Below are 25,334 nucleotides of genomic sequence, written 5' to 3' on the forward strand. Positions count from 1 at the left end.
ATTAGTGATACTATTTCTGTTTTGGGTGTGGTACCTTATTTTTACTGACCCTTCATAAAAAGACATTGATACCTTGGATTTTCATCATTTTGGCGACCCTGTCTTTTCTGGAAGACTTTTGTTGTAAGCCGTACAAGTTTTAAATTAAGTTCCAAATTCCCAAAGTACCTTTACAGCATTTTCCCTCCAGTGGGTGGTGTACGGGTTTGACTAGCTGGGTGGGTCTCCATGAACCAAGCACTAAGCTTGGTTAGAAAGGAGGCTGAGAGTATGTGCTCCACAGAAAAGTATTCTGCTATTGCTGAGTTTTAAGCACTGAGCTAATCTGGCTTTTCTGGATGGCTAGAGCAGAAACACAGAATTTTCTCAGGGGAGCAGCTTTCTTTTTTTCTCTTTTTTCCTTTTTTCTCTCTCTTTTTTCTTCCTTCCTTCCTTCCTTCCTTTCTTTTTCTTTCTCCCCCCCCACCTCTCTCTTTCTTTTTAAGTCAGTTCCATGAGCCTTATGTGGAGCCCAGTGTGGGGTTTGAACTCACACCCCTGAGATCAGGACCTGAGGTGAGATCAAGTCTGTGGCCATACCACCCTGAACATGCTGGATCATGTCTGGCTTGAGATTGAGTCAGGCACTTAACCAGCCACACCACCAGGCGCCCCCTGGGAGCACATTTCTTAATGCGTGCTGGGGTGTGTGTGTGGTGTGCACCTAGCAGAAATCATTTAGTGGTCAGAAAGAAAAGAAAAGAGTCTCCTGAGAAGACTGAACTAGTGTTGGGTGTTGGTGGTGTTTTGTGCATCAGAGTAAGACTACAGTTTATTTAATGTGTACAGCTTTTCCAGGAAAAGAAATCTATTATCTCTCCTTTTTTTTAGGCTGGTTTTAACCTACGCAAAGTTAACAAACACATAAAATTTCCGGAAATCTTAGATTTGGCTCCTTTTTGTACCCTTAAATGTAAGGTAAGTGCAAGTGGTCTTTTTGGGACGATCCTTTGAAGCGAAATCATAGCTTATTTACCAGATACTCCAATAGTAACTCACTTAAGTATGAAGTTGATAAGAATGACTGAGTAGAATGGGTCTTTGATCTTTGTACCATTATAATTTCAAGATCTGTGATGAATCATTTTGAATATTAGGTTGTTAAATTTAGTTCAACATTTTTTGAATCTCTGTTACTGTGGCAGACATTGTCTTGGGAGCTGAGGGCACAAGACTAAAGATCAGCAGGTAATTAATTTCAGTTTAATATGGTTGAGTGTTAAGACTGGTATACACAGAGCGGGGTGGTATGCACTTAACCCAGTTGTTGGTGGGTCAGGGAAGTCTGCTCTGTGAAGTAGACCACACCTCCACCACTATTTAAAGGAGTAAGAGTTACTGTGATGAATTAAGAGGAAATAAGTAGTTCAGGCAGAGGGAACAGAACAGCTGGTGCAAAGATGTGTAAAATGATGTGGTGGGGACCAGGGACTAGCAATATGAGCAGTTGTAGAGCTTGCAGTATAAAGCCGAGAGAGCACCGGGACGTGAAACCAGAGAAGTGAGGTGGGAATGAGGCCTGGAGGATTATCATGGTGAGGAACTTGGGCTTTCTTAAGAGTGTAGTAGGGTGCCACTGAAGAGTTTGAAACAGTGGGGTGACATAGCTAGATGCGTGTGACTTGCTGAAGCATGGAGGAGATTGGATTTTAAGAGGGAAAGACAAGAGAGGCAGGGTCTCCATATTAGAGGAGGTGAAGATGTTGAATTTAGTCAATGGACTTCAGCTAGGTTAAGAGAAGGCAGGATTGCAAAAGTATTTTGGGAGGTAAAATTAACCAGACTTATGATGGGATTGGTTTGGAAGATGAGGAAGAGGCCTTGAGATGGATGGTAAGGGTAGCACAAGAGGCGTTGAGCATGATTCCTGAGGCCCGGATGAGTGACAAGGCAGCTGGGCCGATGGGAGTAGCATTTAGCTGAAGTAGGAAATACAGGAAGAAGAGAGGTTGGGAGGTGGAGAAAGGATAATGAGTTTGGTTTTGGATACATTTTCATATATTTTTTAAATACTCATGGGGCTTTGTTAAGAAAACATTTGGATGTGCATATCTGAGGCCTGAGGCCTGAGCCCTGAGGCAGGGAGGTGAGATTTGGAGATAAAGATTTGGAAATCAGTACATTGGTGGTTAAAACAGGATAGGATCTCCTGTGTAGAGCACGGAGAAAGAGAAGAGATGGTTAATGACAACTCTGGTGAGCATCAGAGCCCAAGAGGCATGTGAAGAAGAGGATGACACTACCAACGATCTCAGCAAATCTCCGTGTTGAAGAATTTGGATAGAGAAACTATAGTATTAAAGCTGTAGATTTCAAATACCTCAGTATCAACATTAATAAAGTTTTTATTGGCAAAATTTGAAATGATAGAAATTCTCTTTTCCTGCCTCCCAATTTAGGATTCTTCAAGAAAGGTATTTCAGAGCTGGTGGGTAAAGTGAATTGTTATTATTTTCATTGGATCACCATGGGGCAGGGCCACTTTTGCTGGTAAACAGAAATACCTGTAGTTGGATTAGTTCAAACACAGGGTCATTAGGAATCTATTATTTGCCTAAAATGTCATTGGCCCGTGTTTAAGTTTCAAGGAAAGGATGAGGGGGCCTCAGTGTCAGAATATCAGAGAAAAAGAAAAGTATTTGTGGATTAGATGGTATAGGGGTCATGGTAAATTTTTAAAGAAGTGTTGGTGACTTGAATGAGAATATTGGAAATAAAGCCTGTAGATACATCAGAGACTTTATTGAAAAGGAAAATGGTGGACCAGTGATTTTGTTAAGCCTGGGAGACTTAAGTAGCTTGGTAAGCCAAGAGGAAAATTTACTCATTGAAGATACAGAAAAGAGAGAGAACTGATTAAGCAGGACCCTGGAGGAGAGGAGAAGAGCTTAGTAACACTAAGTTGAGAGTATAGTCTCTGAACAAAAGGAAGAGATACTTCATCTTCCTGAGAATGGGCAGTTTAGAGTTGAATAGCTTGTTATCTTGGTTTTCCTGTAGTGGGAGGTGAGATCAACTGCAGAGATTAGTAAAGGGTTGGGGGATAAGGAGAGGCTAAAGGAGTGGTGGAAGTGCGGGCCAGTTGCTGTGAAGGCAATCTGTGGAACTAGAGAGCTAAGGAACAAGTTACAAGATCGTAGTCACATGGAAGATCCCAGTTAGTCCTCAGTAAATTTACCAATCCACAGGGTGTGTAATTTTGCCTCCTAGCAATAGCAGCTGTCTGGGTGTGGGGATGGAAAGGGTTTGTTGTTAGATTCAGAGAAGAATTTTCTGATCAGTGTGCTCGCAAAGCTGTGGTGTATGTAAGATGATTTGTAAGACTGATGCATGTGGTCTAAGTTCTCCAGCTTTAATGTGCATGTCACTTGGGCATCAGTAGGTCTCAGGTGGTGGTCTGTGCTGACAGTGCTGTTCCATTGCCACTTTGAGTAGTGAAGACACAGATTTGATTGGGGAATGAGGCCAGGAGAGGCTTCATCAGCCAGGAGAAAAGGACTGGAACATTTAGTTAGGTTGGAGAGAGGGGAGACAGGTGAGATGAAAACTGGAAGAATGAAAGGAGTTGTGGGCTGAGACTAGAAAAATAGGAAGACTTGAAGTGGAACAGTTCCAAGTGAGGATGCATTGTAGAATTTAGTCCTGGGTGTGGCAGCTAAAACAGGATGGCAGCAGAAACCCTGGGAAGCGGAGCAACTCTTTGAAGAGCAGATGGGATTTGGGGCAAAGTATGAAGTTTTCTAGTGAATAGGGGGCCATAGATGTAAAGAGATGATAGTTTGGAAGGACAGTGATGCACATTCGGGACTTTTTACAAGAGAACCTAAGTTGGAAGTTGTCTGAAAGTGGCCCCCAACTCAGAGAATGCCTTTCCTCATCACCAGTCTGCCCTATTGCATGTATAGTATCTTAGAATAAGCAGCCTCCATGGTCTAGATGGTGAAAGTGAACACTTGAGAAGTTGAATCTCTAAGAGACATATATAAATTTAAGGGGGAGTTTTTTAAACTCAGTTTTTTAAATGTGAGCCTCTTGATCTTAAAAAAGACTTAGTCTGGGGAGGAACTGGACTGGTAGAGCTACTGAGTTATTTTGCAATTATCAGAGCCCAGGACTCATATACAAACTGGCAAGTTCAATTATACCAGGAAACTGCAATTGCAAGTGGCCTCAGGTCTATGATTCTAGCAGAGAAACAGCAATGGTAACTTTCTAATAAAAGCAATAAAAACATCCAGCCATGGTGTGACACTACTCAGTAGGCTGGGTAAAGGTAGGGAAAAAGTAGTCAAGGTCAGACTTAGGATTTCTACATTCTCAAAGTAAAGGTTAGAAACCCTTTGCATAAACTGATCCTGCCCCTGGCATCTGTAAATGGGACTAGAATTAACTTTTGAATTCTGTTCACTTTGAAAGAATGTGGCTGAAGAAAATACAAGAGTACTGTATTCCTTATATGGAGTGGTTGAACACAGCGGTACCATGAGGTCAGGGCATTATACTGCCTATGCCAAGGCCAGAGCTGCGAATAGTCCTCTCTCGAATCTTGTTCTCCATGGTGATATTCCACAAGGTAAGAGGTCTTGGAAAATTCTGGTATTCAGATTATGGCAAAACCAAAAAAATAATGAACTTGAATCTTCCCATTTAATTTTACTTCTCTCGACAGATTTTGAAATGCAGTCAACCAAAGGGCAGTGGTTTCACATCAGTGATACACATGTGCAAGCTGTGCCTACAACTAAAGTACTGAACTCGCAAGCGTACCTCCTGTTTTATGAGAGAGTATTGTGATAGTTTCAAAGAGTGCTTCCTCCAGAAACAAGCTTATGGCTTTTAAAATGGCTGTAATTAATAATAATAATAAAGAAGTAAAGACTAACTGTAAAATCATGTTCACTTAAAATTAAAACACATGCCAGAAGAAATCATGTTTATTAAAATACTGAAGGGAAGACACCTAAAAATTTACAGTGGTTTTGTATTGTCATAGTGGTTTTTATTCTTGCTGCCAGTTTCTGGAAAGGATTCTGAATTCCTTAAGTCCTCTGTGCTTAAATATGTCTGGGTGGTGGGTTATAACATCAATAAACTGACTTACCCCCGAAACTTGTTTTATTACTTGGAGGATGTTAAGTTGTGTTTTTACCCTAGCAGGTAACATTTAAAAAAATGTTTCAGACTGGTTAATGAAATTCCAAGTGAATTTTTAAAAAGTGTTGGTTATTTAAGCATAGACATTAGATATTGGCAGTAGTATATACTTGGAAGAAATACTGTTATCTGCAATTCTGATGGCATACAGTGTATACAGCTGGGGTGTGGGTCTAACTACACTTGTTCTGTGCAGTTGTTAATGGATCCAAGGTAGATACTCTCAAGTAATTTGATACCAGGTCCCCCTTAATGCTAGCATGCCAGAGAGTGTCCTTTTCCCAAGCCAGCCAGCATTGCTACATTGCTTATAATCCTGAGTCTTAAGGATACCAAGCTTGACTAAACTTCCATTACTCTTAACACTTGCTAACTTTATCTAAAATCCAGTGAGTCCTGCTGCTTCCAAAATTCTTTTTAAATACCAAAATATAAATTTTAATTTTCTTAAAATATAAAATTTCACTGTTACTAGGAGACCTTACATAACCAATACACATAATAGCACATGTCCCATAAAAATCAGTTAACCTTTCATGTTATTTTTTCAAAACTCCATACTGATCTTAAGGAAAAATATCTACCTTATAAAAACTAACTTGCTTAATTTATCTGTATTAGCAGATAGATTTTCAGTTGCATTACAAATATTTTTATATTCTACTACTGGACTGTATTTTAAGTTAGGCATTACTAAAACAAGTTCACTCAAGTCTTAGAATTCCCAGAGCAGAGCTGTGAAAAAAACTTAAATCCAGCAGTCTGGGGGACGACAGACTTCCTATAAAGGGACAGATAGTAAATATGGCTTTGTAGGCCATTTAGTCTCTATCACTACTTCTTTACTCTGCCATTTCCTTATAGAAAGCAGCCACAGACCATATGCAATTACACGAGCGTGGCTGTGTTCCAGACGGGCGGCAGGCCAGATGTATATTGGAACTGGCCCCTCAGTACTTAAGTGGCTTGCCTGAGGTTCCAGAGCTAATTTCATTACCAAGGTTGAGACAAACAGATCATTTACCTCCAAGAACAGTGCTCATCAGACAGTGAGGCTTTGATACCAACAACATATTTATTATATCATCCAGCCGAGGATATAAACACAAAACACTTCTTAATTTAAGGAAAATATGAAAACATCAGGCAATTCCTAGACTACTACTACAAATGTAGTCTTCAACTATAGTAAAACCTAAGCCAGTCAGTCATTTTGGTCATCATCCCAGTCTTTCTTCCCACTTGGAGGTTTGGGCCCACCAGCTGGTTTTGCCATGATGATCTAAGAAAACAAAAACCACAAACACATTCTCATAAACTCTACCTTTAAAATGAAAAGAAAGAGTATTTTTATACTAGACTGATTCAAGATGAAACAATCCTCTCAATAGAAGCCATCTGTTACACACTGCATATGTGACACTACCACAGGGTTGTTAGCTTCCAGCAATGCTCTTGTGGACATTAACAGCAACAAATTCACACGTTAGTGAAGGGCATTCTAAGACATGCACTTCAGTAACTCAATAACCCTATGAACCAAATGAGAAAAATAACTGCATGCACTACTGTATAAATCTGTTTGGCACCTGATTTGCTATTTATATATGAAGTTCGTCTTGCCAATCATCTTTATCCCAATTTCCTTGTGGTTTAGGAGCTTTAGGTCCACCTGCCAGTTTTGCCATTGTAAGCTAAATGGCTGGTACATACATACAAATATACATAAAAGTTCAACACTGAAATTTCATAGTACCTGTAAAACCCATTCAAATGGCAGGAGGTGTGTATTCATAAACAATTATCCAAATATGCAGTTTTCTGCTAACTTAAAACCAAGAAGCCCCTTGTTTGTCTAGAATGCACTAATCAAGTATGTTCCAAGTATGACCATCTAGCATTTTTAAAGGATTAATCTGGGAGAAAAAAAGAGGTAGTGGCAGCTTTGGCTCAAATTTGGAGAAGCTAAATTAAATTAGATGGCTTTCCTCAAAGTAGAACTCTCAAACTCTAATGTACATTCTGAATGTCTAAACTAAAAAGAGTATTCATTGCTTCCCAAATTTATAGGACTGAGAGACCTCTTTCTGTAGAACATCAAGGGGTTTGGCTGGTGTCTCAAGCAGCACAAATGTAAAACATCTTTACAACCACTTCCAACAGATCAGCACCCCTTTTCAGAAGCTTCTACAGGAAATCTAAACTTTAAAATTCTTCATACAACATTTTATTAACTGAGGTTAAATTCAGACTGAATTAAAGGCATTATTAGGTAGTTTAGAACCAGAGTAGAGCTTGATAAAACCAAACAACCCAGAACAGTTCTCAAACTACTAGTAGGCATCAGTCACTGAAGAGCTTATTTAAAACAGACTGCTGGGCCTCCTCCCGGAGTTTCTGATTCAGTGGGCCTGTTAGGGGCTCTGAGAATTTTTGTACTTTTAGCAAATTCTTAGGTGATCTTGATGCTGTTGGTTTAGGGACTATAATTTCAGAACTAGTGAAATAAACACTGAACAAAGATGAATCCAGCCCTACGTTCTTCAGCACTTAAAATTCGATTCCCGAATATATACTACATGAATATTATTTACAACAATCTTAAGGAATGTAAGTTCATTACAGTAGCAAACTGGTTACTGATAGATGGGTTCTTCAGGTACGTATTTGAAAAAAGTTCAGACACACAATGAACATCCCCCTCTACTAGAAAACAAAACACAGGCTTCCCAGTTTAAAACCAAAATTGTGAAGTATCTTTGTGATGCAGGTACTTGCATTATTGTATTACTGTCTCACTTGGGTAACTGACATTCAGGAAGTTCCTCAGTTAAGGAACTTCCACTATTAGAATTCCAGGTTACTTCTTGCTTCCAATGTACTTAGCTTCTCCTGCCCCTGCTATTTTTATTTTTTTTTTTTAACATTTTATTTATTTGAGAGAGAGAGACAGTGAGAGAGAGCATGAGCGAGGAGAAGGTCAGAGGGAGAAGCAGACTCCCCGTGGATCTGGGAGCCCTATGCGGGACTCGATCCCGGGACTCCAGGATCATGACCTGAGCTGAAGGCAGTCGCTCAACCAACTGAGCCACCCAGGCGCCCCGCCCCTGCTATTTTTAATGTAACTTTTAGAGCAACCATTTTCTTCGGCTTGCATTATAACTATTTGAGAACTCCAAAATCATATTATGCTGGAAACTACTTGATACAGATATAAACACACCCTATTAATAAATCCAGGACATGAACATTCAATCTGTTTATTTCCAATGAGCTGAAACTAGATATCCAGTTCCCTTTTTTGGTCGTCTCACGGACCACAAGTAGGAAAAAAGTTATTTTTACTGCGGCAGAATGTTTTAATCTCCTTTCCATTAATTTCTACTTATAACTTGCTTCTCCTCAGGTTCATTTGGCATGATTTTCACCTAATGGATTTTTATAACCATGCCCCTTCACAATTACAATTTTCTATTAAGTACTTGAAAAATAACTCATTGCTTAACAATCAGTTCTAGAACTCTCTAGGAAAATGGATTTCACTGTGTACCAGAAAACACCTTTTGAAAAACCTCCTCTGAATTCAGGCTTGTATCTGAACCTAGAATAGTCTTGATCGTTTTCCTCTTTGCCAGAGTATCCTTCCCACCACCCCCTACAAAAAAAAGGGGGGGGGGGGCAGAAATACTATGATTTTTAACATTTTTCTTTTAGATCTTCAAAACTTAATTTGTCATAGCAAAAAATTCTATGCACCTAAGTCCTATCATTTCCATGGACAACCAGAAGTTCCATTTTCCTTAAAGTTGGTGGCACATGTGCTTCAGGGCTTCATGGACCCTTCCACGTTATGAAACAGTGAACTCCCTTCTCCACCTTATTTGTAGAAATGGGTTCCTAGGCTAAAAAATATCTGAAAACTATGAACTTAAACTTGTTTTATCTGTTCCAGTTTAAGAATGGCAAAAATTTCTTTCAGTGAAAGGATACTCACTGCAGCTGTAATATAGTAAAAACAATTTAAAACTGTAACAGAAAAAAACCCAAACTTTTTGAGGGGGCACTATTAACATACCTACAATGAAAAATAAAGGAATAGACCTTTGGCTAGAATAACCAGTTCTAATCAAAATACATTACTGAACCATATGAAAATGAGTATTTTGAAAGATCAAAATTTCTTGTTACTCACCTGGTCTACTCTGAGTACAGTGACGGCAGCATTCGTAGCCAGTTTGATAGCCCAGTACTTTCCCAAGTAAGTGTCTAGAATACCAGCTTCCAACATGTCCTTTACAGCAGGAACTTCAGCCTGTCAACACAAAAACAATTTTCATTTTTTCACTTTAAATTGGTGAAAGTGAAAATGTGTTTAGGGCAGTAATAAAAACACACGGCTCCTTATGTAGGAAGCCGCCAGGTGAAAGTACTCCCCTACGCACACTATAAAACAAAGGTTATTTAAGGAAAACAATCAGACAAACTGTCAAAGCTTTTGTTAATGGGACGCCTGGGTGGCTCAGTTGGTTAAGCGGCTGCCTTCGGCTCAGGTCATGATCCCAGCGTCCTGGGATCGAGTCCCACATCGGGCTCCTTGCTCGTCAGGAAGCCTGCTTCTCCCTCTGCCTCTGCCTGCCATTCTGTCTGCCTGTGCTTGCTCTCTCTCCCTCTCTCTCTCTCTCTAAAAAAAAAAAAAAAAAATTTTTAAAAAAAAAAAAAAAAAGCTTTTGTTAAGAAAATCATTTGCTTATAAATCAGAACATTTTCCAAATAACTTTACCTTTTAAACTTACTACTTCCATTTTTATGTTTTATATTTACAAAATAAGTTCATAGTGTTTGTTTTTTCAAATACCTCAATATCTAATCCAACATTCTTATTTCCTTCTTGATGTACTGCATAAAGTTTGGAGATGACTTCATTGGCCTTAACTCCAGAATTTTCTGCCAGTGCCCGGGGAATAGCTTCAAATGCCTCAGCAAACTTCTTAATGGCATACTGTTCAAGTCCAGGACATGTCTAAAACAAAAATGTGTTTAGCACTGTATTTTATTCAAGGACCACGAAAAAGTCAATTTATCCAGAGAAAGCTATACCTCTCCATATGATGTGATCTGTTTGGCTAACTCGATTTCTGTTGCTCCACCTCCAGGAACAAGGCGTTTATCCTAGAATACATAGTTAAAAAAAAAAAAAAAAAATTAACTAAGAAGCAATTCATAATTTTCTAATCCTCTCAGATTAGAAGATTAGATTCTAAAATAGAGCTTTTAATCAAGCACTGTTACACAAATTCTAACTACAAATTTTATACAATCGAGTGATTTGGGTAAATTACAGTACATAGTGACTGGTGTATGAAAAGGGAGAGGGGCGCCTGGGTAGCTCAGTGGGTTAAAGCCTCTGCCTTCAGCTCAGGTCATGATCCTAGGGTCCTGGGATCGAGCCCCACATCGGGCTCTCTGCTCATCAGGGAGCCTGCTTCTCCCTTTCTCTCTGCCTGCCTCTCTGCCTGTCAAATAAATAAAATCTTAAAAAAAAAAAAAAAAAAAAGGCGGGGGGAGAACCAAAGTTAAGAATTGAACAGCATACAATACCTTACACCTGCATTTCAAAGGACACAGCACTAAGAATAATGCTTAAGCAACTAAAGATACATTTAAAATAAAAAACCATAAGCTAACTTTTTCTAACAGTTAAAAGTTACTTTGCTGTTTCTTTGCATAATCATTTCAGAAAACTATATACTCATCAGCAACGAACACCTCAATCTTAAGTAAAAAAGGTACTTTGCTTTTATGTAAGCCATTCATTTTGAAATTCTCTGCCAGCTATGTTTGAAGCTTTACAAAGTACTAAATTAAAGATTATTGCGAATACTGACCCTTGTGAGAACTTTGAAAGTATTAACACCATCATCTACTGCCCTTTCTATATCATCCATCAGATTGTCTGTGGAGCCTCGAAGCACTATGGTAGAAATGGCACCATCTTCCTTTTCTGTCAAGAAATTTAAATAGATTAATACAAGCAAATTAACGCCCTACATTTACATAAACATACTTGACCATTTCTACATACCATGCTTAAAAACCACCACCTGTGTGTCTCCAACTTCTGAGAGGTAAACACTGTCACAATGTCCCATTTCTTCAAGGACAGGAGGAGTCTAAAAGAAAGCGACTGTTGTAATAAAAGTAATTCAAATAGGTTCAACTACATTTTATAATGTTGTCCAAAATACATACCAATCTAGGAAGAGCTGTAGCACCGACTGTTTTACATAGCCTTCTGAGATCCCACTTTGAATTCAACCTTAAAAAAACCCCAAAGACCTTAAGAGAAGTTTTAATTCCATCAGATAACCTAACAAAATGCAGAGATGAAAGAGGGAAACTACACTGGTCCCCTAGTCACATTCTTGATTCTGAATTTAAGTTCAACAGGTCTGGACTACACAGTGCAATCCAGACATAGGTGTATGTAGATGGCATTATTCTAGAATTGGGAGAGTTCAAGTCTCACTAGAATGTCAGGATTTATAGTCCTAAAACACTAAGGCAGGCCTGGTATATAGAGAACTTCTCCCTTACTCTGGCAATCGCATGAGCCCCGAGGAAGAGAAGAGATTTACACTGCATATTCGGTCAGGTGCTGGGAGGGGTGGGAATGGGTAGGTAAGTTGTCTCCTGTCCCCATAAATGGCTTTATGGGTTAGAAGTTACATTCCAGATCCCATATCTAGACTGCCCCAGGCTTGAGTCTGGTTTCTCAAATTGAGGCTTTTGCGTGGAATGCTTTTTCTGCTCTCTCTTCAAACAGTATCTGTTGATTGGTCCTTCAGCTCTCAGTATAAATACAAGTTTTCTCACAGGTGTTTCTTGTTCCTCTAGATCAAGTTAAATCCTATTATTTGATCCAATGTCTTCAACTTGCCCTTTTTTAAGTCATGAATTCATGGTGTACTGAAGGTGTTTGGTGTTTCACCATCAAAAGGCTATTTACAATACACGTTAATAGAATGCAGCTCTCACCTCACCAACATGATATTGTACTTGTTTGCATAATGAAGAGCCATGTCTGCCACTTTGCCACCTGTTACGATGACATTTGCTCCAGCATCAGCTATCGCTTTAACTTGTGCATCCATGAGATTTTCTTCTCCCTTGCTAAAATTCATCAATTCTTCAGCCGTCTTTATCAATACCGTTCCCTAGCAAAACAAACAAGCATGCTCCTTAGAACCATTTTACCACTTTGGTGGTTGAAGTCACAGAGTAATATTGTACTAAATAAAGATGTGAAAAAAAAATATGAAAATAATTATACACGAGTTATGAAACAATACGAAGTGTGTATGAAACTCATAGAAACTCAGCTTATTACTAGAGCCCCCCACTCCTAAAACTGATGCATTTTGCTATTCGACAGGCGCTTTGTTGGTAAAGTTGGGGAAACACTGTTATTCTAGATATGTTAGGCACGTGGTCTTGGCATTACTTTTAACAAACGTCAATTAGTGTACCCAAAGCACTGTGTTGTGGTTCTTGAAGTTTTTCTCAACTTTTCTAAAATGACTCCCCATGGCCCATCTGTAACCTGTGACACTTTAAAAACCATCGAATCAGATTTTAAGAATTCTAGGGACAAAGATGGAAGTGACTTACAAACAAGAACTTCAAAACTTCCTAAGTTTTTTTTTTTTTTTTTTTAAACAAATCTATCATTTTCATATATTAGCATGTTTTTGTTTCAGGATGCTACAGGATCTCAACTTCTAGATATATTAATGAAGAGCACACAGTACTCCCATTCCATGAGCATTTCACTTGCAAGAACCACAAGGAGTCAAGAGCTGTACATGAGAACATAAACTATACTGCTACCATTTCATATTTCAAACTTAGTATGCGAATTAGGTATCCAAAAAAGAATAGGAGTCTGATTCTATGAAACAAATACAATCCTGATCTTCAATAATTATGCAGTAGAGCAATCTCTTCCTGAAAACTTAAGAATCATAAAACATTAATCTGAAAAGGCAATGTCAAATTTTTACCTTTAAGGTTTTGAAGTCTACATACCTTAGTTTCAGTTATCATGCCATCAAAAGGACAAGAGTACACTGCTATTTTGGCATTTTTGACAGATGTTACATCACCTTCGGTTTCCTTCTTAAAAACCATGCCATGTAATACTGAAGATGAACAGATGCCAGAGCCCTAAGATTGAATATAAAAATCATCAGTGATCTCATTAAAATAACATTAGGGCTCAGCTCTTGATTTTACATGTACCCAAAAGACCTGTTTCTAAATAAAGTAAGATTAAGGCAGTGACTCTTGGGACTAAGGAATGGGGTGGTGGATAGAAAGCACATGAGTCTGCTGAAGGCAGAAATCACTGAAATGAGCCACTGTTAAGAAGGGGGTGGAGGCTGGGGTGCGTGGGTGGCTCAGTGGGTTAAAGCCTCTGCTTTTGGCTCAGTTCATGATCCCAGGGTCCTGGATCGAGTCCCGCATCGGGCTCTCTGCTCGGCAGGGAGCCTGCTTCCCTTCCTCTCTCTCTGCCTTTCTGCCTACTTGTGATCTGTCTGTCAAATAAATAAAAAATAAAAATCTTAAAAAAAAAAAGGGGGGCGGAGGGCCTTCAGTGCACCAGGAGCAACCAAAGACAGAGAACTGCTCTAAGCCATTCATTCTCTCACTCACCTAATACATGGTGCCAATGTAGCTGGCACAGCTGTTAGTACCAGGGATAGAAGAGGGAACAAAGCAAAGTTTCTGATCTTACAGGCTTACAATTCAGTGGGGGAGGAGAAGGTAGTGCATGGTCAGAAAATGCACAGCAGCTATATAAATACACAACAGGTATTTTATATAAGCTAAACTCAAATGAAATTCTAAATTTTCCTATAGGAAACACAATTTTTTAAATAAACAAATACTCTTAGTATTGCATTAAGATGTGAATTCTAATATTGTATTGAACTTCATCTCATTTGAAATTAGCTTCTAAGTTTATTATTTTAATTCAGCACATATGAAGAACATAAGACATGTTAATATTTTGTTGATACACTGTTCTCTATCTTCAACTTGTCATGGAAAGATAACTTTACAAAGGAGATAATACATCAACACCCTTGAAAAATTTAACCTACGAATATAAAAAGTTACAAATGATAGCTCAAAAGGAACAAAGTCCTAAATGCGCAAAACCTGGGGTAAAATTTAGATTTGGATCAACATATTTTTTTCTTTCTGCAAAATGTAACTGACCTTTGTAGACAACACTGATGCGTTTTCTAAACTTACCAAAATCTTACAAACTCTGATGTTATCAACATTGAAATGGCCAGAATCAGGAAAAATAGACACTGTTAAGAAAATGAGACATATCAAAAGATATTTTGGAACAACAGATAAAATATCTTACTTTCATTAAGACATTTTTATTTTGGAGCTTTTCATTTACCAATATACTCACCACATGCTTGAGCAATAAGCTTGGCCAGAAATACTTCATTACCGTATTGTTTACTCATTATGGAGGTATGAAGCAGAGAGGATACTTCATCAACATCCCGAAGATTTTTTGCAGAACAACATACTAAATCAGGAAGAATCTCATGGGCTTTTCTGCAGGCTATTTCATAACCTTCTATGACCTTAAAGAGCAAAAACATTTCCTTAAAAGATGTAATTTTGACATGACTTTATAAAGCACAGATTTTGGTAAACCAAGAAATATGGGTATTGGTTTTCCAAATAAAATGGCGAAGTATACTTTCAGAATAAGCATTCACGGCAGTCTACTCATCAAGAGTTTAGGCTTTTGTGATGGCCCAAATCTGAATGCTAACTGCCACTTACAGATTTTTCTAAGTTAAATTTCCCTTTCCTCATCTAAAATAAAATAGAACTTTAACAGGCCATACTCACAGGTTTCTTGTAAGAACAGGATAAGATACTACAAGTAAGGCACGTGTGCTCCAAGAAGTGGCACAAGTAAACTGTTACTACAATGATGATTCTTACAGTGTACACGTGGGCACAAATTAAATAGGAGTACGTAATAAAATGAACACTTGCCTCTGAAACTGACAGGCCAATTCTCAGAAGCTCTTCAGCTAGTTCCAGAAGGGCTCCAGCAAATACCAGAACAAAGTTCGTGCCATCTCCAACCTCTTGTTCTTGCATGTGAGAGGCCATTACAATCATTTTTGCAGCAGGATGCTGCACCTGGTAGAAAGGATTTGAATTTAAACATCGAAACATTTGATCCTTAAGCAACACAAAGTTTTTCAGTTCCATTCCCTCTTAAATTAAGACTCCAATCTCCCCATGGGCTAGGTAGCTCCATTCAATCATACTGCTACATATTACTTATAGTGTAGTCACAAGAAGACAATCCAAATCCCTCTGAGACTATCAGCACAAATGCATCACAACAAATGAAAACAACCTAAAACTGCATCTTCCTTTGATGGTCAGTCATCCAGTACAGATGTCTCTGCATGTAAGATTCAGGAAATTACATGCATATTTGAGAGAGAGCATGAGCATGTGTGCACGTACAAGTGGGGGAGGGACAGAAGAGGAGGGAAAGAATCCCCAAAAGACTCCCTGATGAGCTGAGAGCCCTATGTGGGGCTCAATCCCTAGACTCTGAGATCAAGACTTGAGTCGAAATCAAGAGTTGTACGCTTAACTGACTGAGCCACCCACGCTCCCCATCACTACAGTTTTATTAAGGCAATGTTCCCATCATCCCGGAATAACTCCTGAGACCATCTTACTGTCCAACATTAACAATCACAATGACTAGTCCTCCCGTAAACATCTTATGGAATTAAGTTTGTTTTGTTCACCATATTATTTTAAAAATGCATTGTTATTTAAGCAAGTAGAGAAATGTTAACATACTTACAGTTTCATCTGAAAAGATTAAGCACTAATGCTCTAAGAATGAAGTTCAAGAAAATTCCTTGAAGTTGAAAATATCTTTCAGCTACAAAGCAGCTAGCTGAGGAATGGCTGTCTGATGTTCAGGTGCCAGACCTTTCTCACAACCCTGCCAGCAGTTACCTATTCTACAGACTCTAACATCAAAACTGTAGGTAAACAAGGCAAAATGCCACCAACTTTTATTTTCACAAAGCCAAAGAAATAGTTTGTGTTTTTTTTTAAAATCACTGTTTTAAGTACTAGCGATTTCTGCATTATGGAATAATTCACTTCAGTGTCCTACTCTATAGAATGAGACAACATACTCAATTTAATATGATTATTAGCAAATATACTTTTATCACAACAAATTCTCCATAAATTAATAACTTGTGAGGTTTTTAAATCAAGTGGTGAGATGTTAAAACTAAAAAAGACTCCATAATTAAGAAAATCAATATAATAAATTTGAAGTTGGGGCAAAAAAATTCCTTATTACCTTAAGAGATTTTTCCTATACTTAATTTTTGACATCACCAAAACATTTCTTGGCTTCAAAGAAATAACTTACTTCTAGCTCTCTTAAAATAGTGGCTGCATCATTTGTCACAAACAACTTCTCCAGGTGGTTGATAACCATTTTGTTCATTCCTGAAAGAAAGAAAAGAAAAAAAAAAAAAAGGATGAAAAAAGTTAGAAAAAGAAATTCATTATCACTCAAATCTTTCTCCAAATACTCCAAAAAACCTAGTCAAGAAATATAAGCTTGTATCTATTTCTTAAAATAACTATAAAAATTTGACACGTATTATTTACTCTTTAAAACTATGTTAGCCTAAGGGCACTTGGGTGGCTCGGTCATCAAGCGTCTGCCTTTGTCTTAAGTCATGTTCCCAGGGTCTTGGGAACAAGCCCCGCATTGGGCTCCCTGCTCAGAATGAAGTATGCTTCTCCCTCTCCCACTCCCCATGCTTGTGTTCCCTCTTGCTGTCTCTGTCAAATAAGTAAATAAAATCTTAAAAACTAAAACAAAAAAAACTATGAGCCTAAACGTACTCCCATATTATTCCTGTCCTTTCTAACCTCCTACTGTTTATTAGGGAGGCTATCTTCTCATATTTTTGTTTAATAAATGTAAATTACATTAACATGTAGAAAGACCAAAATAATCTACTTAAAAATAGAGTTTTATTGCTTTCCATACATGTGTATCAATTAAATTCAGTTGATGGTAGGAGGCAAGAGAGAACTTTCTCCCTTACATTAGGTATCATCTCAATAGTGAAGGCACCATAATTTTTTTATCATCTTAATGACAAAAAGTAACATTGATTCCTATTATTCTAAAGAGATCTGAGTTGCTGGTTATAAACTGAAAACACTACACTGGTGGCAATGAACTACGAAATTACTTCTGTATGGTGGCTAGAACTCAGTTTATGTATAATATCCTTAGAGTAAGTTTGAAGAAGCAAGTACACAAAATTTGATTACTGCATCTTTTAAAATATGAATTTGGAAATTACCATTTGGTCCATATGCTGTACGAGTTGTTTGGGCAAGCTCCTTGCAAGCCTGAATGTTCCTGTACACAGCCTCTTCTAATCCAGAAAAATGCTGTAGAACAAAAACAAGAACAAAACCTCCTTCTAATTAGGAGTGAAACACAAGGTTTTTCTTCATCTTAAAATGGGGATAATTATAATAGTACCTACATATAGGACTGCTTAAAGAATAATCAAGCAAGGCTTATGTGAGGAAAGCATGGTGTTTGGTATTCATAAATGGTTCATAAATTTGCTCACTGGTTGAATAAACTGACATTTTTAGGGACCACAGGTACCCACTTACACATCAAAACATAAAACGTATGATTTCTTTTTTTAAAATGTAGTGAAAAGTGCAGGAAAGAATGCTGTGACTGATCAGTGAATGCAGATGAGGTATTTTAGGTAAAAATGCCTTTTCAGAGCTTATCATTACTTTTTGACTAAATGTGAAAACATGGTATGAATACTTTTCTGATTGTGTTAGGAATCTGAGCATTAGAAAACCAGCAGTTTTCCGTTTGTTGGGAATTTCCACTTAACATACCTGCCCCCAAATGTTTATATGGACTTCTGAGTGCTTCTGTGAACTGGAACACAATTCTAATGCATCCATGTTGAAAAACTGCTGAATTGCTCACAATGTGAAAATTCTCAAACTTTACACTGGATTTCGATTAGAACTGGGATTTACTTATGGCCTCAGATGGGTTTCATGAGCCTCCTGTTTGTTCAGTGAGCATTTTTCTAGAGTTGCTATGCTCAATTTAGTAGTTATTAACCACATGCAGTTTAAATAATTAACATTAAAAATTCAGTTTCTCAATCCGTTCAGGTGTCCAGCAGACACATGTGGCTAGTGGATACTGTATTAGACAGAACTGATACACTGCTTCTCACCTTTTGGCTAAGATCAAGCAGACAGAACTGATACAGAACATTTCCTTCATCATGGGTAGTTCTAGGAGACAGTTGTGCTCCGGAGCACAAGGTGTAGCTTTTATAATATTCATAAAAGGAATGTGATCTGCACAAGGTTAATAACCATTGCTTTAGAAGCACTGTCTTCAGAGTCAAGAGCTGAACTCTTCCAAGAGCATTTAGTCTGATCCAGCTTAACTGCTGGCTTCTTCCCCTCACCCATTCTGAGGAACAGCCATGTGATCACAAATCAGATTCCATCAATGGTCTCCCCTCACTCCTAGGATAAAATGTAAACCCTTCCTCCCGGCTAAAAGGTCCTACATGTTCTGGTCCTTAACTACAGGTTCTCTAAGTTCATCTCTCTCACCATTCTTGCGTTCCCTTAATGAGGTTCAACCCCATCATGTTTCTTACCGTTTTCTTTAACAGGTCACTTCATCTTTAGGGACTTTGTACCTACAGGTTTCTCAGCCTGGAACACTGCCCTGTTTAATCTTGGCTGGTCCCTTCTGTCACTTGGTACCGAGCTAAGAGTTCTTCCTTGAACATCTTATTTAATTGTTCTATGTACCCATGACCCTTCATTTTTTGTGGGGGGGGGGGCCGACTTTCTTACTTCCTATCATTCCCTACTACAGTACTTTCTAACGAATCTTTTGTCATTACTATTTTTTTTTACAATGCTTTCTTTTATCAGTATCTGAAACTATCCTTACTTGATAGTCTCAAAAGAATAAAAACTATGAAAAATCTTCAGTCTCATTTTTTAGAATAGTCAATGTCATTACCAGCAAAGCTGTTTTACTAGTATTTACATCGAACCCTGACATTCGATATACTCATGTTATCCCAAGTGTATTCTGCCATCAGGAACCTAGTTCCCGAACACTGTTACTGTAAACTGAACCACAATGATCTGTATTTCTTTAATCAGGTACAGGAAATTTGGCGGACAAAAAAGGGAAGACTTCGAATACGAGAGTCAAACTTATTGGTAGTATATGAAGATATTTTAAAGAACTTATGCTCTTGAAATGATGTTCCTGATCTGACCACAAAACAAAAAGTCTTAATTAGTTCAGGGCGACCCTTACACTTGCAGTAAGTCAGTTACACCTCAAAGGTACTACCATCCTTTTCTTAATTTAGAGACGAAAGCAAGAGCTGAGGGTAGGTTTTACATCAAACCAGCTAATCTAAGTTGGGACCAGAACCCATCTGGATTGAGAGTAACGTTTTTCCTACCATAACGAACTACTGCAAGCGAACCGAGGAGCCCTCCCTCTATTCCTCACGGAAGGAAAACTGTCCAGAACTGGCCCGGGTCCCCCTCCTCTCCTCAGATCACTGATCCCACTCCCTGAACTGTGTCAGTCGGCTTCGCGGTTCCCGAAGCATTTCACCTACGTTATTCGACTTCACCCTCAAAACACCCTTTACGGGCGGAGACCCGAATGAGCCCCGTTTTAGGGATGGAAGAAAGCGCATCAGCGGTTTTCCGCTTGCCCGCCTAGGAAGCACAGGACGCGAATCCTGCGGCCTTGCCTCTCTCTCGCCGCCTCTACCCCTTCGACCATTCCCAGGGAAGGGAAGGAACGAAAATGCCAGTGGGTCTCGGCGGCCAAGCCTCCCCCCTCCCCCCAGAACACCTCCCGTTCTGGAATCTTCCCTTTCTCCGACCGCTGTGCTCGGGGAGCACAACCAGACTGTTAGCAGGCCCCTCTCCTTCGCTTCGGCCGCCGCAGCGCTACGGCAACTCTCCTACCTCACTCCCTCTTCCTCCATGCCTTACCTTCGCCCCCTCCTTGAGCATCTGGGCAAAGCCCGGGGCCTTGGGGACGTGAAGCGCCATGGCCTCTGCAGGTAGCCGTTCACGCGCTCGCTCAGAAGATCCCAGAGGAAGCGAGGAGCACGCAAAGCCTCCTGGGGACGCAGCGTGCGGCGACCTCACGCTCCTCCTTTCTCTCCAACTGGACCCGCCTCTTCTCTAGCCTCCCGATCTGAAGCCTCGCGAGAAAAAACAGCGTCTGCAGCCAGAACTGAGTTGACGATCCTCGATCACGTCGATCGATTGGGCCGATCGCAGAGCTCGCCGGGATTTGTCGGCTAGCGCACTGGCTCCGGGGTGTTAAACCCCTTGCTGAGACTCCAAGGTCGGGACGTTTGGTTTTTGCCATATTTGACCTGGAAGCCAGTCTTTTTAAGATTAACTTGCACGAAATCTCCCAGACCCACCCCCAACGTCAGGGCAGTTGTGCTTTTTTTTTTTTTTTCCTAGTTTTATTGAAGTATAACATATAAATTGCAAGACATACGCAATATACATTGTGGTGATTTAATATAAATATCCGTTGTGAAATTTTTCAGTATGATTTCCTCACTGTGAAAAGGATTAATGATGGTACTTTAATCTTTTTTTTTTTTTTTCCAGTTGTGCCTTTTTTTTTTTCCGAGGCACAGCACCTGCTCTCCTCCCCCTCGAAATACCTCGCTGGGCGTCGGCTCTGTCTTGGGCATGTGGGAAGTGCTGGTGACTTGAGGGCGATAAATAAAATCTGTAGGAAAAGCTATACACCGAATGCTTCGGTGTGCCAGCCTCGGCTGTTGATGTGCGGTGTTTCAGCTAGTGGTCGTTCTTAGGAGTTAACTATGACCATCTCCGTCTGATACAGGGAAACCGACGTTTACAAATGGTAGTTTGTTCAATATCACAGCGCTAGAAACGTTAAACTTAGGATTCCACACCCTGATTACAAAATACGGGTTCTTAACCATTACCTGTATTCCTCTGTTCTGCTTCTTCTGGAAATATAAATCTTTTTTATGGTCCCAGAATCTTAAAACCCGATCTCTGTGTCTTCCCACATCACCATATGGCTGATTTCAAAAAGGTTGAATGGTAATAGAATATTTTTAGGAATAATTTCACTCTGTGAAAGTAACCCACTCTTATGGAAAATACAGAAAACGTGAAGCAGAACGTTTTGACTCGACTTTTGTCCTTTGACTCGGACACTACCAAATTGTATATTTTTAAAAATTGGAACAGATTTGCTGTGCCATAAGGAATACTCAGATGCATCAAGTGTATCATCAGTAATAACGTCTAATAAGCACTTAAAATACATAATTATTGAAATAAAAACTTTTTTGCATTATCAAATCAACTGATGTGTGTGAACCACTTGTTGGGAAACATTATAAGAGATAGGGATTCTGGAAGTGTGGTCTGAGGCTCGCCAAGACCTTAGAGTCCTCAGCAGAAAACGATTTTATAAGACTAAGACATGTGCTTTTTTAGTTGGGGAGTTTTCCAGAAATTCACTATGTGTGTGATTAAAATAGTTTGAATGTAAAGGGCATGAGAAGCCAGTTTTTTTGTTTAGTTTTTTTAATTAATAAAAATAAAAATAGGGGCTCCTGGGTGGCTCAGTGGGTTAAAGCCTCTGCCTTCGGCTCAGGTCATGATCTCAGGGTCCTGGGATCCAGCCCTGCATCAGACTCTCTGCTCAGCAGGGAGCCTTCTTCCCTCTCTCTCTCTGCCTGCCTCTCTGCCTACTTGTGATGTCTGTCTGTCAAATAAATAAATAAAATCTTAAAAAAATTATAAAAAATATTTTTGTTTAAGCCAGTTTTTAACTTATAATACAACAAATATTGATAGCTTTAACCCACATAAACAAAAGCTCTTTGAGAACCTCAATTTTTAAGAGTAAAGGAATCCCAAGACTGAAAGGTTAGAGAACCACTGCAATAGATCAGTCTGGAATAACAGAACAACTCGAAACTTTCCTTTCTTTTCTTTTTTTAACTGGAGATTTGCTTATGGATTGGCTAAGAAATAAAAAGTTTCATTCATCTGACTCAGAGCATTACTTATGAGCATAACAACACAAAATAAAACTGAAAGGGGTTAAAAATGACACTTGGTGACATTTTATTAAAAATGACTAAGAAATCAAATTTGATAAGTACTATGGAAAATTAAACTTGACAACAATTATTGATGAATCAAGTTTCCATGGAAAGTTTACAGTAAAAAATCAATCTCATTAATTTTAGCGAATTGAAAGGAAATGGAAAAAATTGAAATCAATTAAAATCTTCTGTATGGTAATTTACCAAAGAATTAAATTGATTTAATTGCTAAGGAAAATGCTTTTTAGATGAAAAAATTCATTGATTTTTTTAATTATTTGGGTTCAGTTGTGTATTAATCATTATGGAATCAAAACCTGAAGGACAAAATTTCTGTTGGATCCTAATAGTAGGTCAAATATTCTTCACTTGGAATAGAAAATAACAAATTCTTAATATGGCTTCAAGCCCTAGGTCCTGGTCCCTGGTTATCTCACATGTGTCTTCTTCTTGGCTTTCTCTCTCGGCCATAATAGTAGTTCATCCTGTCTGCTTTACTCTTCTGCCTCAGAGTATTAGCCTCTACTGTTCTCTCTACCTAGAATGGTCTTCTACTCCCTTTGGCTGAGTTAATTGTACTTCAGTAAACAGATACTTTCCTTAGAAAGACTTTGATGATTCTCAAGACAGTTCCCACTGGTTACTTTAATAGCTTCTGTGTTTCCCCTTCATACCATTTGTCACAACTGTAATGACAAAATTAGTTAAAATCTTTCCTAACCAATAGGTGGGTGCTGTGTCACCAGCACCTATTAATGGGCATGGAGTAGAGACTTAATGGATGACCAAATGCGTGTGCAGAATAGAAGAGCCAAGAATTGGGAGATGTGGTCTCTGTTCTTCCCATCTAGATGTACATGCTGTAAAACCAGAGAACAAAACAGAGCAATCAAAAGGGTCTGCCCATGAGTTTGCAAAAGGCCAAGGAGACTGTAGGTTTCTGTTACTTTGATTTAAGAACTCAGGTCCCTCTTGTTAAGTGCCAACTGAAAACATAGCTTCCACCATCTAAAGGCCTGGAAGATCAGTGGTGCCTCCCTCTGAACTGCCCCCACAGGTCCACTCCTGGCTGGAGACATCCAAGCCAACTCAGAATTTTGATAAGGACTCAGGTCACCAATTGTTTCCTGTGACTATTTCTATTTTTTTTTCCTCTTTCGTTTGCCTAAAGTTTTAATTTCTGTGCTTCAGAATTGTCTTAACATTTTTGCCTTGTCTGTATGTCTTAATTTGGGGGGGTATTCTTATTTAATTTTACTGGTTCCTGTTAGATCTTTAATCTTTAGGCTTTTCTTCTACCCCTCCCACCTATTTGTATTATTTATTTCATGTCCCTGTATCTTACTTTTCACTATTTTCCTCTAAAGTTTAATTCTTTTTATTTGGTCTGGATTTTTTTTTAAAGATTTTTTATTTATTTGTCTGAGAGAGAGGGAGAGAGAGCAAGCACAGGCAGACAGAATGGCAGGCAGAGGCAGAGGGAGAAGCAGGCTCCCGCTGAGCAAGGAGCCCGATGTGGGACTCGATCCCAGGACGCTGGGATCATGACCTGAGCCGAAGGCAGCTGCTTAACCAACTGAGCCACCCAGGCGTCCCCTTGGTCTGGATTTTTTAAAAAGACTTATTTATTTGAGAAAGAGACAGAGAGAACAAGAGCAAGTGGGAAGGGCAGGAAGAGGGAGAGAGAGAGAATATCTCAAGCAGATTCTGCACTGAGCAGAGGGCCTGGCGCATGGCTCAATCTCAGGACCCCAATATCATAGCTTAAGCAGAAACCAAGAGTTGGACACTCAACTGACTACACCACCCAGGTTTCCCTGGGTTTGGATTTTATGATTTATTTTGTTTGGGCTTATTATTTTACTTCAATTTTCTTGTTAAAATCTCTTAATTTCCCTTTATACATTTAAATGTGTCTCTTTGTTTTCTGTGTTAATCAAATCTTGTTGGGTTTAAGGAACCTGTGCTCCCTTTCCATGTTTGGAAACAATTCCACAGGAGTCAGGCAGCTAGGATTCAGAGTATCACTGGACTTTGGAGGCTGTGGCTTAGTTTGAACGCCCAGACATGCTTGTCCATGATTGGTGCTTTGCACTGAATTGCAGTAGATAAACAGAAAAAAGGGTGATAGACTTTTAATGGATTAATTCCATGTAATCAAGAAAGCTGGTTCCATGTCAGTCACCCAGCAAACCAGATCATTCCTTCCAATCAGGGGGAATAAGAAGTGAAGCAGCAGGCCAGGATGATTGGGGAGAACCAGGGCAGTGCAAAGAAGCACCCACCTCCTTATAGGTGACTTTTATGTCTTTATTTCCCTCTAAACCTCCCATTCTTAGCCTGTTATCTATGGAGTAGGGGTGAGGCTGTGGAACATTGAGCCTCAGACTACCATGTCTGTTTCACAGCGTTACAAGTTTCTGTCAAGCATGTATGAGGTAAGGAAGTTCAAACCAAGCCCTAACTGATTTAGATGATGAAGATACAATGAGCCACTTTTAGAATCAGTTTATCACTGACATTGACAATGAAAGGAAAATTAGCCAAAGGTGCCAGCTCCCTGGGGTCATTGTCCCACATGCCAAAAAGAATGACACTGTGGGCACCTGGGTGGCTCAGTCAGTCAAACATCTGCCTTCAGCTCAGGTCATGATCCCAGGGTCCCAGGATGGAGCTCTGCATTGGGCTCCCTGCTCAGCCAGGAGCCTGCTTCTCCCTCTCTGGCTCCCCCTGCTTGTGTTCCTTCTTTCACTGTATCTCTCTCTGTCAAATAAATAAATAAAAATAAAATCTTAAGGAAAA

At 39.2% G+C, this 25,334-nt stretch overlaps 2 protein-coding genes across 14 annotated transcripts in view; one reads left to right on the forward strand and one right to left on the reverse strand.

Moving 5' to 3' along the window:
• Window positions 1-5,977, forward strand: part of LOC111155648 (ubiquitin specific peptidase 16) — a 30,386-nt gene extending 24,409 nt beyond the window's left edge. For 7 of the 11 annotated variants that reach the window (XM_022515940.1, XM_022515933.1, XM_022515929.1 and 4 more), the window contains 3 exons: window positions 871-957; window positions 4,456-4,612; window positions 4,709-5,977. In XM_022515940.1, coding sequence (XP_022371648.1) covers window positions 871-957; window positions 4,456-4,612; window positions 4,709-4,833 — 369 coding nt within the window. In that variant the 3' untranslated portion in view covers window positions 4,834-5,977. The remainder of the gene's footprint in view (window positions 1-870; window positions 958-4,455; window positions 4,613-4,708) is intronic. The other 4 variants (XM_022515930.1, XM_022515937.1, XM_022515939.1 and 1 more) reach the window with 1 other exon arrangement.
• Window positions 5,978-6,246: 269 nt separating this feature from the next.
• On the reverse strand, window positions 6,247-20,567 carry LOC111155773 (chaperonin containing TCP1 subunit 8). Of its 3 annotated transcripts, none has more exons than XM_022516161.1 (15): window positions 20,407-20,567; window positions 17,670-17,760; window positions 16,715-16,794; window positions 15,289-15,438; window positions 14,684-14,864; window positions 14,512-14,573; window positions 13,279-13,416; window positions 12,229-12,407; window positions 11,443-11,509; window positions 11,276-11,363; window positions 11,079-11,194; window positions 10,291-10,362; window positions 10,049-10,213; window positions 9,386-9,505; window positions 6,247-6,475 (listed from the first exon to the last, which is right to left on the reverse strand). In XM_022516161.1, the coding sequence occupies exons 1-15, from the start codon at window positions 20,464-20,466 to the stop codon at window positions 6,398-6,400; spliced, it is 1,647 nt and encodes a 548-aa protein (XP_022371869.1). In that variant the 5' UTR covers window positions 20,467-20,567; the 3' UTR covers window positions 6,247-6,397. The 3 variants fall into 3 exon arrangements, with proteins under 3 accessions (XP_022371869.1, XP_022371871.1, XP_022371870.1); XM_022516163.1 differs by having other exon boundaries at window positions 16,715-16,759; window positions 20,407-20,553; XM_022516162.1 differs by having other exon boundaries at window positions 16,715-16,737; window positions 17,691-17,760; window positions 20,407-20,533.
• Window positions 20,568-25,334: the final 4,767 nt, after the last annotated feature.

Source organism: Enhydra lutris, unplaced genomic scaffold (genome assembly GCF_002288905.1).
Source record: "Enhydra lutris kenyoni isolate GAN:26980312 unplaced genomic scaffold, ASM228890v2 scaffoldscaffold43, whole genome shotgun sequence".
In the NCBI taxonomy this organism is placed as follows: Eukaryota; Metazoa; Chordata; class Mammalia; order Carnivora; family Mustelidae; genus Enhydra; species Enhydra lutris.